Below are 15,525 nucleotides of genomic sequence, written 5' to 3' on the forward strand. Positions count from 1 at the left end.
CCCTCTCCCCCTCCCCCTCCCTCTCCCCCTCCCTCTCCCTCTCCCTCTCCCTCTCCCTCTCCCTTCCCCTCTCCCTCTCCCTCTCCCTCTCCCTCTCCCTCTCCCTCTCCCTCTCCCTTTCCCTTTCCCTTTCCTTTCCTTTTTTCTCCACAGATCTCCCTTGCCATAGCCAAAGATTAAGGAGTGAATCCGTCCGTTGTTGGAGCAACATTCCATTTATCACTGTGCCACTCAGCCGTGCACATGGAAAATCGTTTGCGCACCGCAGTGAGCTGAAGCATGCAAAACGGATTGTAGTAAAGCTGGGTAGTGCTGTTGTTACTCGAGGGGATGAGTGTGGCTTGGCCCTTGGGAGGCTGGCTTCTATTGTAGAGCAGGTAATTGAAAACTGTGATTGAAAATTTGTGTTAACTTCAGGTTCTCAGTGGCTGTTGGATGCTGCAGAAGATTGCAGTAAACCATCAGTAAAGTATCGATACTCTTTAAAACAATGTGTCAGCCTTTCCCTTTCCAGCTCCCTATGCTGTAGTACTATAAGCCATGTAACTCAGTATACTGTTTTTGAAGGTGTGGTGGGTTCATCCTGACATACCAGCTAAACATCCACACAGATTCTTACTTGCTTCCCTCACCTCTGCCCCACTACCAGTGGGATTGGGAAGAAAATGGGAAGACCAAAACTAAGAAAACTCTTGGGTTGAAATAAAGATAGTTTAATAAGTCAAGGAGAGAGGAAAAGAAATCAGTGATGGCAATCACTACCTCACACAAGCAGACCAGTGCCATGCTAGTTCTTGAGTGGTGGCCACCTTGGAAGACAACCTCCTGCATTTTTCTATTGTGTGACTATTACTGTGCGTGAAAAATCCATTTGGCCAGTTTAAGGTCAGCTGTCTCAAATGCATATTCTCTGAACTTTGTGCCCAGCTGCTAGCCTACCTGCTGGAATGGGACATAGTGGAACAAGGAAGGCCTTGATGGCTGTGCAGGTGCTGCTCAGCATGGGGGAAAGATGAGGCTTCCATGCTGTGCAAGCACTATTTAGCAATAGGCAACACATTGCAATGTTACCAAAACTGTTTTACAACTGAAATCTGAAACACAGTCTCATACAGACCCCTGTAAAGAACATTAACTCCATCTTCACCAAACCCAGTATGGAGGGTTTACACAGTGAGATTTTTGTGCAGTAAATAAGACATGGCTGGGGCATTTGTTGTCTCTAGTGGGAAGGTGGCACTGAAGTATGTGAACTCTGCAAAACGAATCAACCCTTCTTGATCACCTGAACATTTGCAGAGCTCCTCCAGAGAAAAGCCTGAAACCTCATTACTTGTAGGAAAAACTGATGGGATCAGCTCATGTATTTCTTCTGCATAATGAAAGGGTTATCTTGGTGAGCATTGGACATGTCCTTTCTGGGAAGTGAAGTTAACATAATATATTAAGTTAATGTAAGACATTTAGCTTTGGGGCTTTGAAAGGAATCTGGCCAGATACATGTAAGGAGGAAGTAATCGAAAGCTTTACTATTGAGAGCTGGCTTCTTCACTTCTAGAATTCAAAATTACTGTATAATGGTAGCTTTGGGAATGGATGGATTCAAGCATTTTTCTGTCATAAAAGCTGGTATTGTGAAAACGTTTATGAGAAGTTACAGATTGCATGCAGTCCGTGGCATAGCTCCCAGGTGGCTGGGAAGGTGTGCAGACATATCGTGAAGGGTGATTGCCTTGCTTTGTGCATCCATAGAGAAATCAAAGTGTGTCAGCAGGAATTTGTGAGCATAAGGTTATAGTAGCCAGGACTATCTCGCTCTCACTGATCGTACACCATGCCCTATTTTTTTTTCCTGTACTTACAGGTCTCAATGCTGCAAAATCAGGGCCGAGAGATGATGATTGTCACTAGTGGGGCTGTAGCTTTTGGAAAGCAGCGGTTGCGTCATGAGATCTTGCTTTCTCAGAGCGTGAGGCAAGCACTTCATTCAGGCCAGAGTCAGCTAAAAGATATGGTGAGAGGCTGGTGGCACTCCTGCTTTTCTTTGAGCGTTGGGTACTAGCTACATCTTCAAGTCACTGCCTAACAGCTGCTCTTTGTCTTTGTAGGCTATTCCAGTCTTGGAGGCCCGAGCCTGTGCAGCAGCTGGGCAGAGTGGACTAATGGCTCTGTATGAGGCCATGTTTACACAGTACAGTATCTGTGCAGCTCAAGTAAGGTGTTCCTTCTTTCCTAGACTGACTTGCTACTTTTGGAGCTTATTATTGCCACATAAATGGTAGCTTATACAAGAGTGCCTTGATAAATATTTCTGAAACTGAGTTATCTATTGTCAAAATAAAATGAATATGCTCTTTTTCTTTTTGAGATTCAGATGTGTCCCACTCTTTTATAGCAGGGAGGGTCTGTTAAAATCTCTTCACAAAAGCTGTAGTTGGTGGTCCAAATTGAGGGTTTAAAAACTGCAAGTGACTAAACTGTGACACATTCTGTAAAGCTGGCGGAAGTGCATATCCACACTTCAGAATTTGCTGCCCATCTGCTTTTCGAACTTGTCCAATTTGTGGGTGATGGTGTCCCTGGCCTGCATCTTACACTGAAAGCTGTAACTGTATCAGTTGAACTAGCCTTAAACAGGCTTTGTTTATCTTAGATACCCTGAAAGTATGGAATTGCGTTAACTATTATGCCTTATTTGTTTAGACATTTTCAGTGAATTTAGGAGCTTAGTATGAAGTCTTCTCAGAGGAACTTCTTACTGTAATATGGTATAGCCAATATGGCCAAATTGTTTATAATACCCCTGAAAACCACTATAGGTCATGCTGGATTGTCATCTTATTTAAATCTGTAGACAACTATCATTCCTTTGATATTAAATTGTCCATGCCAAAAAACTTAGCATACACATTGATTCCAAGTGCTGTTGTAAATATGTGGTGGAGTTGTTTGCTTAGTTCTCAAATGTCCAATGACAGAGTGAAAACAAAAGAAGTCTTTCCAGAGCAGACATTTGAGTGTTTTTTGTCTTAAAACACCAAAAGAAAGGGGTGCTATCTGCTTGCAGGATGCAAGATTGTTTCAGAAGAGCAAGTGAGTTCTAGTGAGTGGGAGAAAAGTCTTGATATAAAGCATCCCTTCTGCTCACTACAAGTACGAACATTAAAGTGGGAGGAAAACTGGAAAGGCAGTGTCTTGAGCAATCTATTGAATTGTCCAGGGTCTTAGTAGTTAACATGAGCATTTATGTTCTGATTGCAATCTTTTTTTTCAAGTTCATTCTTGGAGTGTGTGACCTACCAGCTTGAGATAAGCCGTTACAGGCTTCAGTGGAATAAACCTGATAATATTGTGCAAAGAATATTTCTCACTTGTATTCTATATCTTTTAAATGTAGCTTTTGTTTCCTTAAAGATCCAAAAAGCATGACTGCTCTGTTACGACATGTTAATACATAAGTTTATATGATGTTCTTACAAGAAAGGTAGGCTGAGTAGTTTCTTTCTTTCTTTAAGATTTTAGTCACCAATCTGGATTTCCATGATGAACAGAAGCGTCGCAACTTAAATGGAACATTACACGAGCTTTTAAGGATGAATATTGTCCCTATAATTAACACTAACGATGCAGTTGTTCCACCTCCAGAGCCCAACAGTGATCTGCAGGGGGTAAATGTGGGTAAAGTATTGCAAGGAGGTGGGGGGGGTGGGTCCTGCTTGCAGATGGTGCAGCGCTAATGTGTAGTTGACTAATGCCATAACTGGGGACCTCTGAAATCTACAGCAGAGAAACAAAGATACAGAATTAGTATGTGGACAGAGGGTACTGGAAGGCTCTGTTGACTTATCTGTATTTGGCATGATACAGTGTTGTGGGGTGACACCAGGGCAAATATTGTCTGCTTTACCAAAAGCAAGCATGCTGCTGCAGGTCATCTAATCCAGCACCCCTTCTTGAAAGAGCATCAGTTAGTGCCTCTTGCCCTGTCACTAGGCACTAATGTGGAGAATGCAAGAACTGATGACACTGCTTGTCATTTGGATACCACGTTACTGAAGCATATGTACTTTCACACAAAGATCACCTTTGAAGTTTCCAGTGGGTGTGAAAAAAGTAGCTCAGAAGGACTTGTTAGTGCTGAGGTAGATTGCCTTTTTATGTTGGCACCATATATTTCTTAGTTCCTCGCACTATTCACTGCTTCTGATGTGCATGTGTATTGCAGGTAATTAGTGTGAAGGATAACGACAGTCTGGCAGCACGACTGGCTGTGGAAATGAAAACTGATCTCCTGATTGTTCTTTCAGATGTAGAAGGTTTGTGAGTAGCTTCTTTAATTTCTGTTTTTAGTGAAGCACATCAGACTATCAAACCAACCTCTTTTCCTCTTTTACTGATCTCTTCAGTTCATCTCTCTTACAAGGGCAATTGCAATGTACTACAATAACTCCTTAAGGCCTATACCTTATGTTGATACTGTGGCATAAGCCAAACACTGTCTGACACACTGTTGAATCTGGGTGGGTGAGAATGCATGTGAACCTGAGACCTACTCCAGATCCCAGAATACCACATATACTATGGTACTTCTGCTGGCTTCTCTTAGGTGTATGATGGAGTCAGGAATAGTATGCAGGATGAAAGCTATGTGTCTTGAATCAGAAGTATAAACCAAATACTATTCTACAATAGTTTGTTTCTTCTGGCAGCAGGTTCTGTCAGTGAATTATTGGTATATTGCAAGTCCTGGTCATTGCTTTCCAGATACCTGGCTCTTGCTAGTTTTTTCTGTTCCCCTTACTTCTGGCTTACACTGCTCTCTAGTCTTCAGAGCTGTGCTGTTGTGACATAAGCTTGTCACCTGTGGATGTTAAACTTGCTTTTCTAGAGAGACGAGGGTAGTGGGTACAGTTTCAGATCGATGCAGTCCACATCACCTTAAGTCATGTATTCTTTTCATCTTCTCCAGATGGATTTCTTTCAGTAGATCCTGGCCTTCAGCACATGCTTGAGGTCCTGAGGAGGAAAGATGTATCTTTCCATAAGCACAGTTTCTTTCAGCAGATGCAGTCAGGTTTCATGATTAATTCTGGTTGAAATGACTGTCTTAGAACAACTCATAAAAGCAATAGTCAAAAGATTTGTACACCTGTCCTCCAGGCTTATTCATTCAATGTGACAATTTGTTTATGGAAAGATGTCCTCTACTTCACGAGCTATCAAGGGTGGGCACAGATAGACTGCACTTGTGCCCTCTAATTTGTTGTGGCAGTGTTTGTGCACATAGAATTTCTGGGAAGTGTAATGGCAGAGGTGAAGTTTAATATGTTAGGTAAACCAAAGTGTCATTCATCTCCAACTGTAGTGACATGAAATTATTTGATTTTAAAAAAAGCTGATAAAAGTATGTCTGTAGTGTTGTGTTCCTTCTTAGTAGAATGCAATAGTTACCCTTTTTACATGTTTCTGAATTGCCTGTTTTCTCACTGTGCAACCCACCATTCAGGAATATCATCTGAGTCTATCGTGAGGAGGATTATTCTTTGCATTTCAATTGGGCGTTTGTGTATGTAAGCCCTGATTTTGAACTTCTAAAAGCTGCAAACAGACTCCGATCTCAACTAAATGTCATTACCTCCCAGTTTGCTTGCTGCTATTCAGCATGTGGGTTTTTGGTTTCTTAATTTTTAGGCTTTCAATAAAGCAATACCTTTTGGGTCTGCCAGTTAAGAATTTTGTGCTTTCAGTCCCACAAAAAGAAGGGTTCAGTGGAAGTTTTAAATCCTATAAAGTGGAACACAGTTTTTTAGCCTCATGTTGGTTGTTTTCATAGGATTTTTGTTGTTGTGGTGGGGTTTTTTTTGTTGGGGTTTTTTTTGGGTTTGCTGTTGTTGGGTTTTTGTTGTTGTTGTTTTCTTTTTTCATGAGTGAGCTTTGGACATGAGAGTATATAACTGATTTTTACTATTTATTTCAGGACTCTTTGACAGCCCTCCAGGGTCTGATGATGCAAAGCTTATTGACATATTCTACCCAGGAGACCAGCAGTCTGTAACATTTGGAACCAAATCCCGAGTGGGAATGGGTGGCATGGAAGCCAAGGTAGAAATATGGAACATTTGATTCATAATCGAGAAGGAAAGGGAGCTACATGAGATGATTGTGCTTTGTGCTGCTGTTAGATGGATCTTGGCAGGCTACAGGAGGGGGGAGGTGGGAACTTCAGGAGTGTAGTAAAAGGAAATGCAGAGTCTTATGCCCAGGGACACTAGTACGGGCTGGAGAATTGACTGCCTTGAATGCACGTTCAGTGAAAAGGGCATAGAGGTCCTGGTAGGTGCCAAATGGAATGTTCACCAGCAATATGGCCTTTGGGCAAAGCAGGCCTACAGTATCCTGTGTTGTATGAAAAAGAACACAGCCAACAGGTCAAGGAAAATGATTGCTTTCACCTACTCAGCCCTAGCAAAACCACATCTGTAGAGCTGTGTCTGGTTCTAGACACTGCAATAGAGGAAGGACATGGCGTGCTACAGTGAAACCAACAGAGAGCCATGAATAATATGATTAAAGAATTGGAGCACTGTCACACTAAGCAAGGCTGAGAGCTAGGATTGTTTACAATGGAAAAGAGAAGATTTGGGTATAAGTAGCTGAACAAAGGGTTTAGAGAAGGCAGAAGCAGATTCTTCTCAGTGGTGTCCAGGGAATAGACAAGAGGCCATGGGTACAGAATGCCCAAGTGATTAAACTGAAATGTAAGAATTTTACAATGAGGTTGCTGAAGCACTGGAGCAGGTTGCCAAGACAGCCTGTGGATTCTCTGTTTGGAGCTGTTCAAAACCTGACTGAATGGTGTCTTGAGTAACTTGCTCTGGTTGACCCTGCTTTAAGCAGGCAGTTGGATTATATGATTTCCAGGGATCCTTTCCAGCCTCAGCTGGAATTCTTTGAGTATCCTGAAATGGTATATGGGTTCCTTTTGCTTTTCTTTTAGCAAAAGAAAAGCATGTGAATTGAAAAGAGCAAATAAAGAATTACATTCCAATAGATTTTGAACGGTGACATTTGGAACTGTATTTTAGTGTTTTAAATTAAAGTAAGAATCAGTCCTCAATTCCTTCTTATGTGATAATTCAAAGACTTTGGGAATCCCCATCTCTTAAATCTGATATGGTACCTCCTTCTCCTTTCTGTGTTTGTACAATGTACAGTTTGCTTCTGAAGGATATATTGCTGGAGACCAAGGTACTTCAGTTTTTGAGTGCAAGATTAGTAGAGGTGAGAGGGGTAATGGGTTTTATTGCTATGTCAGTCAGGTGGTCTCAGTATTCATTGCTGGGTGTGTTGTGCACACATGGGTATCTTGTGCAACTTCAGCATATGCCTCTCATGAGGCTGAGATACGCACTGCTGTGGTATTAATTGCTGCAGGTTTCCCTGGGACATATCTGGAAAGTTGTCCGTAAAAACCAAAGCAGGAAAAGGCTAAAATAAAATTCTTCACTAGTTAGGTTACTGATTATTCCCTTTTCTGAAGAATTAGATAATGCACACTCTAAGTATCAGAGCATGGACTGGAAGGTGGTAAAAGGAGGAGGCATTTGTAACTATGGATGTACAAAGCTTATTCAGAAATAACTTTCCCTTATCTAGCTTCTAGGATAGTTTAAACAATTCGAGATACTGAAGGTAAAGCTGCCAAGGTCAGAGTACCTTTATTGCAATAGAAATAATCTGTTAGAGTTACTTGGTATCTTTTCAGTCTCAGAGGCAAATCTTGATGCAGGTGTTGTAACAAAAATTTGCTTCAGTTGAGAAGGTAATTGGCATTTTGTCCTAGTTTAGGGCAAATTTGGGAGAGAGCCTCCAAATGGGGTTCCCCCAGGAAAGCAAAATTCAAACAACCCCTCCCCGCAACTGGTTTGGGAAAAAGAGATTTCCTTGGAGAGAAGTGGAAAAAACTGTTTATTTAACCGAAATTGAATAATATTAAGCAATAAAACCTCTCACTGTTTGATGGGATGGCAAATCCAGGAAGAAAAGTCCTTTTCATGTGGTGTAGCTTGGCTCGCTCAGGTTCTTATCAGTCCCTCCAGCGCTGGATAGTGCCGAGGCCCAGGCCCCAGTGGACCACAGGCGTGAGCTCCTGGGGTTTGTCTGGGTGTTTTTCAGCCCAAAGCAGGTTTGAACAGATCCAAGGAAAAAGGAAAAAAGTCCAGGGAACTCCTCTGCCTCAGCTAGCTAAAAACTAACTAACCATAAAAGAGAAGCTGTGTCTCACTGTCTGTCTGTGCTGCAGGCACCACAGACCAGGAGCGGGATGTGTGGGAGTGATGTTTTCCTTCAACACAAACTGCACACTTCTTCCCCCCTTCAGTCTCAGAGGCAGTCTTAAAGGTGCAGAACTTAATATATAACATAAACCAGGCGACTGGGGATACCAGTATCATAAAGTCACTCCAGGACACATTTTTGGAAAACTGTAGCATCGATAATAAAAAACTGATGGTGACTCAAAGAACAAATCTCAATTTTCAGCATGAAATTTGAGCAATAATGAAGCTGATGGTCTTTTGGTAGCCGAGTTTGATGTGACAGGCCTATCTGACATTTGTGTCTCATAGTGACTATGGACTATAATACCAAATTGTAGAACCGTATTAGGAGTGAGTAAGCAGAGATGCTTTTGCAATTAAATAAATGACACATAATTAAGTATAGTAGTGGATAGTATTGCCCATACTTTGACTGGGAAAAGAAATGAAGAATACCACTGGAGTACCTCTTCAGCAGGTAGCATCTGAGATTTGAGAGAAATCATATTCTGCTCAAAAATGTGCAAAGAGGCTAATCTTAGGACTGATCAGTACACAGGGATTTCAAAGGACCTTTATTAAGGAACTAATCCTGATATAAACTTAACATATTATAGAAGGATTAAGCAAATGTCAGTATTCCAACACTGAAGTTCAGAGATTCCTGAAGTGTGTTGAATGCTTTTTGAAAGCATAAGCGATCAGTCTCAACATCAAAGTGGACCAAGAAGTCTTGTTGAGAGGGGTGATTCAGATAACCAGTGAATCTCTTGCAACTGGCTCTGTCCTTTCCTGTAGGTGAAAGCAGCTCTGTGGGCCCTACAAGGAGGCACTTCAGTCGTGATCGCAAATGGAACCCACCCCAAGATCTCAGGTCATGTCATCACAGATATTGTAGAAGGAAAAAAAGTTGGAACTTTTTTTTCAGAGGTAAAACCTGCAGGTGAGTACAGAGTTAATGTGTACCTTAACAGCTGTAGAGATTTCCTGAAAAATTAGAGTTAAAATTTGTCTAGAGCTGTGCAATAACCGGGAAACCACCCTCTGCTTGCAAAATGGAATTTGAAAGGTATTTTTAAACTAGGGATAGAAACTGCTGAATTCCCTGCTCTTCCTCCCACCAGCTGATAAACTGGTGTATCTGACTTGCATTTGAAGAATGCAATGAGTAGAGCAGAGGTTTTGCCTTTTGTAGTCTTAAGAGTTACCATCAAATATCCATTATTTCAGTGTGAAAATATAGATATAGAATGTGCTGCTGAACTAAGGTAGTGTTTAGGTTTATTTTTTATCGTTAATTTCTTTTACAACTCAGTCTTCTGGTAGGAATGTTTTCCTGCCACTGCATTGCTGGAATTGTGTAATAATTGCTGGATAAAATCAGACCAATGATCCATGACCTTAGCAGAATAGATAATGGAGTGATACTTTTGACTTGCACTTTAAGCCAAGTGATTTTCTTTGTGTATAGTAATCCTTAATGGATTTATTGTATAAATATGTTAAATCATCCTATGCTTAAGTGCCTTTTTGGTTAGCCCCACTATAATAAGTTGGTATGGGCGGTAAAACTTAATCTTGTGATCCCATTCTGAGTCACAGATATGGTAAGTAGCAGAAGTCCCTTTGGACTGTTGTGGTGTTTACTCCAAGCATCTCTGTCTTCCAAAGCCTACACTTTGGAAATTCAAGTAACTTTTAAAAATCAAGTACATCTGCTTACATACATAATTTTTCTCCAAGAACACTAAAATGTGCCATATTTTGTAAAGCATGATATCACTTCAAAAAGCTGTTTTAAGATGTCTTATATTAATCTAATTAATCTCATGTGCACAAGTTCTTTTCTTACACTTCCAACTGTACCTCTATAATTTCTACTCTGGCAATTTCCATGGGACTCTTCTTAAATGGAAGTTGGGCTCAAGTCACCTGGTTTACAGGCTATTTCAGGAGTTAGAAATGGCAGTTTTTCCACGAGCTACTTGTGAATTCTTTGCAGAAATGCTACCTGAACATGGTGACTTGAAACAGAAGCACAGCCTGTTTTATATAATTTCAGCACTTGCTTCTAAAATGCATACAAGGAGACACAAAGGGAAAGCAATGTTTCTGCAAGCTGTTACTAGAGTTTTGGCTTCCATTATTGTTTTTGTGTTCCAGTGCATACATTCCTCAGCTGGATACTTGAACTTTTCAAAGTTTGCCTCTTTTCTTTCAGTAGCCTTCTATAAGACTTAGGTATCCTGTTGTTCTTTTGCCCTTCATCAGGTCTTTTTGATACATGCTGCACACTTGATGTGACACAGAGGCAGAAACTTTGTGGTGATTCTTTATGTAGGGACCATAACTGTATTTTTGTGTCAGGTGTAGACTTTTCTGTCTTAGGATACAACATTTTTCTTGAATTTGTCTGTTAAAAACTGTACCCAGTTTAAGTTCAGAGCTTTCATGCTCTGAACAAGGGATTGGAAGACGAATGGGCTAGCACTCACTTCTGCCTGTGCTGTTACTTTGTCTGCATATCATATTTTTGGGGTTTTTTTGCAGGCCCTACTGTAGAACAGCAGGCTGAAATGGCTCGAGCTGGTGGCAGGACCTTGGCGGCTCTACAGCCTGAGCAGGTGACAGAACAATATGGCCAAAGTGTTAAATACTGTGCATGTATGACAAGTTTTACAACACAGACTTATAACATAAATGGGCCCCTTGGGACAAGAATTCCTGTGCCAGATTCATTGTTTGTATTGTAGTCTGCTTAAAGATGAGAAAAGCAATAAGATCATGTTCCTTGGGGCTGTAAAGTAATACGGACTTTCATGTGGAGTTTATGAAAATTTTGATAGTTTCAAGTAACACACAGAAGTGGATTGTGACCAGAGCTACTAAAGAATTGACTGGAATAACTTGCTCCATTCACACCTGTGTGGAGTTTAGCATACAACACGTATAACAAAAGCAGAGCTGTAGACAATTATTACTCTGCAGCTGCATGGATATGATGTAGTACAAGGTGCTCTTAAAGGAAGGACATGTGAGTTTGGTGAAGAAGACTGGGCAAGGAAAGCAAGATAATAAAAAACAAGGTAAAGGCTGAAGCAGTGTTCGGTCTTCTTTTTCAATGTGATGCACACTGGAAAAATCAGCTGGCCAAGTATCAGAAGAGTTAAGATAGTGAGAGGATGTGGTGAACATAAAGGGACTATAGGAACTAGATGTCAAACAGCATGGATTTTTGAGTAAAAAGTCAGTTCAGAAACTTTTTTTTCTTTCAGAGAGCAGAGATTATTTATCGTCTTGCTGACTTACTAACAGACCAGAGAGAAGAAATTCTCTTGGCAAACAAAAAGGACTTAGAGGAGGCTGAAAATAAAGGTACTGTTTCAAATCCTTCCATAGTAATACTGTCATCTTGGACCCCTCTGTGCCTCAAGACAAATGAGCAGAACTAGAATCTTTTGTCACCTGGCATTGGGCAGTATGGCTGACACAGATTATTGAACCTAGGACTTTGAGAGCTTGTTAGCGTAAACAGCTGTAGCTTCCTTCATTGCATAAAACAGATGCCTTCATCAGAGAAGATACTGAGGCAGTGCAAAACACCAAGTGGTGTGTTGTTAAAAAAAAAAATAAAAATTGAACAGATATCTCTGTTACTGTTATGCATAAGGTGAGTATTTTCTGGGCTGGATAATGTAATGTTTGGTTTCTGAAGGGAAGGCTAGGGTGTGGGAAATACCTTAATTTTTCTTAGGTTCAGCACTCGTTTAAGTCACTTCCGCTTGAGCCTAGGAAGACCAATCTATCGTCATCACAACTTTTCCTTTCTTTTAGGGAGATTAGCACTCCCTTTGTTGAAGCGCCTAAGTCTCTCTACTTCAAAGTTGAATAGCTTGGCTATTGGTCTGCGTCAGATTGCAGCATCCTCGCAGGACAGCGTTGGCCGTGTAATTCGACGAACTCGAATAGCAAAAGACCTGGATTTGGAGCAGGTGACAGTGCCAATTGGTGTCCTTCTCGTGATCTTTGAGTCTCGTCCTGACTGCCTTCCACAGGTTTGTAAGGAAGATAGATTACACTGTTGGGTATTTCTGTTGGCAAGCAAGCAAGAGACTACAAAAAGTATTGTTTCAAAGGACTCTTGCTTGGATTGATCTACAATTGATTTTGTTGACATCCCTATTTTTTATACAGAGATGTTTTCAGAACTCATTTCTGCAGTGTTCAGTTAATCATTTGTCTTATGCCAAGAATAAGAAGGTATGATAAGGGCAAATGCCTTCCTCTGCAGCACTGTGTGGAAGTGTTGATATAAGTAAATGCTATTATAAAATGCATGAAAGTATGGGTGCTGAACTAATGTTGCAGAGGCAACCTTGGTCTAACTTTCTAACTCCCAACTACTTTACTGAGCAACTGAAGTAGATTTTAAAATTAAAACCAAAAAAAACCCTGATTAGCAACATTTCTTCCCACAATTAACTTAAGGTATCTAGGAAGCTTGATTGAGGCCTTCTCTATCATATGAGCAGGTGTTTGAGTACAAAATGATGGGCACAGCCACTTTAAGATCATGTGAAGCTCAACCAGTGAACAGCTTTGTAATTCATGCCAGATTTTTGTGAGTAGTCCCCATTTCACAGTGAAAAGGAGTATGCTGTAAGAAGAGTTCCTGTGAAACAATAAGGCACTAGTCTCCCTTGACTACCAGCTCTGTTTGTTACAGATAACAGTATGTTACCTTGTTGAATTTGCATCTCTTTTTCTGGACTTCAACCCAGGTTGCTTGCCTTGCATAGCTGATGTCTTCCTCTTTTCTCTTGGCTGTATCTTAAAATTTATATCAGACTGACTCTTGCTACCTTCCCTTCCCCTGCTTTGTTTTACAGATTTAGGATAGCTTGTCTTGGTAGTTGCTTTGCTTCTTGCCAACCGGCCCTCATACTCACATCAGGCTTCCTGATGCAATTTCAGAGGATCATCTTTGATAAGTCTGTGAATTACATGATTTATGTCCCCTTCTGTACCTGATAGTAGGAGTGTCTCTGATTGAGAGGAGCAGTTCCCTCATCTTAGTTTACTACTGCATCTCATGCTTGTTTGGATTAATAGAAACTTCTAATGAGCATATGCAAACATGTTTGCCTGTAATACTTCAAGTGCGAAATTGCAAGCATCCTTCAGAGACTGTTTTGTATAGATTCCACCAAATCCAGTTGTTGCTCCGAAGCATAGTCATGTTCTACTAGTCTTTGAGACTGCACCATTTTGAAACCCCTTACCTTGTGTTCTACTTTTAATCACACAAGTATTTTATTTTTGTATCTTAATTCTTGGTATCTTTTTCTTTTTATTTTTTCAAACCAGGTCAAAGCCTTTCTTTTAATCTTATGCCTCTTTATTAAATAAGCACATTTGTTTAGTTTTCCTTTGTGATACTGATCTGGAGGGGCAGATACTTGGAAGGTACTTTTAAAATACAGTGAGATGGCTTTTTAATGTCTAGTTATATTACTTAAAAAGATACATGATAGTTATGTAAGGCAGACTTCCCAGGCAGTCATACTTCAGTCTGTTTTTCTAAAGTGTTTCTTATTTTTCAATATTCTTTTCAAATGAGGTAGAATATCAAGCATTGTGATGATTATTATTACCCATTTGATACCAGAAAGGGAATGATGTATCTGGCTAGTTATTTCATGAATCAGGATCTAAAGTGTGCCAAGCTTACTTCTTGTTAGGTGTGAGCCTGGCTAATTTTGGCATCAACATCTCAACAACATAGAATAGATACTCTAACAAGTGTAGGTTTGGTGGTGCTGTATAGAGGTGATGATAATGATACGTATAATCTTACCCAGAAGAGAGTAATACAGCACAATAACTTAAAATACTGAGTTTGTTAATTCTAAAGATTCTGGAGAGGAGGTGATTTTGTTTCCCAAAGGAGCGTATGCTCTTAAACTTTTTTTTAAGTAGGTGGACAAATTGTGAGGCCATTGTGAATAAAGTTGGGATGAGGAATACTAAAAAGGATACAAAAGTAAAAAAAGTTTTGAAAAAGAGCTTTATCTTGTCTGACATACTCTGAGGTAGAAAAGAACAAAAACATCTTGTTTTCTGGACTTAAATAGGTGAAATCTGACACCTTAAACAGAAGGGCATCAATATCTGTCAGTTTCTTCTGGTGATAAACATGGAAGGAAAGATGATCCTGAGCTTATTGTCTCAAATATTTTTTTTTCTCCACACATAGAGCAAGTGTTGTCTATATGTGATAGCTGTTTTAGACAGCATGATGAAAATGTTTTCCCCTGTTCATAGGAAGAGCATATTTTCCAGTCTCTGCTGGAATGGTTAGGGACAAGAGTTCTTGCTCCTAAAATTATTCTCCTTGGGGTAATTGCACACACAGCAATCCAATTCATGTGAAGCCTTATGTCCATAGCTTCCTCTGAGTTGTTCACTGTAGTCTCCCCATGGCAATAGTACCCTGAAAACTCAAGTTTGTTCCTGAAACTAGCACATTTAATTTGTGGAGTTATATGTGCTGCTACTTGTAATGTTTTTTTTGGAGCCATGAAAGGAAAACTGTAGATTAATACTGAGTAAATCAACTGAACAAAAAATGCTGGTTTTATTTTGTGGGTGTTATTCTGACAGAAGAACCAGATTACATTTAAAGGGTTTTTTTTTCCCCCATAATAAACTCCTTTGACAGGTGTCTGCTTTGGCAATAGCCAGTGGAAATGGCTTACTACTTAAAGGAGGGAAAGAGGCAGCACACAGCAATCAAATCCTTCATCATCTGACACAAGAAGCACTCTCTATTCATGGAGTCAGAGATGCAGTGCAATTGGTAAGTGCCTAGAGTTAAATCAACTATTTCTTTGCTATGGTATTGTCATGGGGTATGTATAAAAAAGTGTGGGCAAAACTTGAGAGTTTAAACTGTGAACTCTTCACCTTGCAACCACAGGTGAATACAAGAGAGGAAGTAGAAGATCTCTGCCGTTTGGATAAGCTGATAGATCTCATCATTCCACGTGGTTCATCACAGCTGGTCAGGAATATCCAGAAAGCTGCTAAGGGAATCCCAGTGATGGGTCACAGTGAAGGGATCTGTCATGTGTATGTTGACACGGATGCCAGTGTTGAGAAGGTCACACGAATAAGTAAGCTGTGGGAGGGTGGCTTGGATCTCATG

General features: G+C 40.4%; 1 protein-coding gene across 10 annotated transcripts in view; it reads left to right on the plus strand.

Annotated features, from left to right (window-relative positions):
- The window catches only part of ALDH18A1 (aldehyde dehydrogenase 18 family member A1), a 34,555-nt gene that overhangs the window by 13,126 nt on the left and 5,904 nt on the right, over window positions 1–15,525 (plus strand). For 9 of the 10 annotated variants that reach the window (XM_005528857.3, XM_088059485.1, XM_014257732.2 and 6 more), the window contains 12 exons: window positions 154–377; window positions 1,865–2,014; window positions 2,109–2,213; window positions 3,516–3,674; window positions 4,226–4,316; window positions 5,978–6,102; window positions 9,117–9,261; window positions 10,869–10,942; window positions 11,594–11,693; window positions 12,153–12,373; window positions 15,040–15,177; window positions 15,298–15,493. In XM_005528857.3, coding sequence (XP_005528914.1) covers window positions 154–377; window positions 1,865–2,014; window positions 2,109–2,213; window positions 3,516–3,674; window positions 4,226–4,316; window positions 5,978–6,102; window positions 9,117–9,261; window positions 10,869–10,942; window positions 11,594–11,693; window positions 12,153–12,373; window positions 15,040–15,177; window positions 15,298–15,493 — 1,728 coding nt within the window. The remainder of the gene's footprint in view (window positions 1–153; window positions 378–1,864; window positions 2,015–2,108; window positions 2,214–3,515; window positions 3,675–4,225; window positions 4,317–5,977; window positions 6,103–9,116; window positions 9,262–10,868; window positions 10,943–11,593; window positions 11,694–12,152; window positions 12,374–15,039; window positions 15,178–15,297; window positions 15,494–15,525) is intronic. The other variant, XM_005528858.3, reaches the window with a different exon arrangement.

This window comes from Pseudopodoces humilis, chromosome 9 (genome assembly GCF_049639895.1).
Source record: "Pseudopodoces humilis isolate 2021_Gansu_Grassland_sample_001 chromosome 9, ASM4963989v1, whole genome shotgun sequence".
NCBI classification, from domain to species: Eukaryota; Metazoa; Chordata; class Aves; order Passeriformes; family Paridae; genus Pseudopodoces; species Pseudopodoces humilis.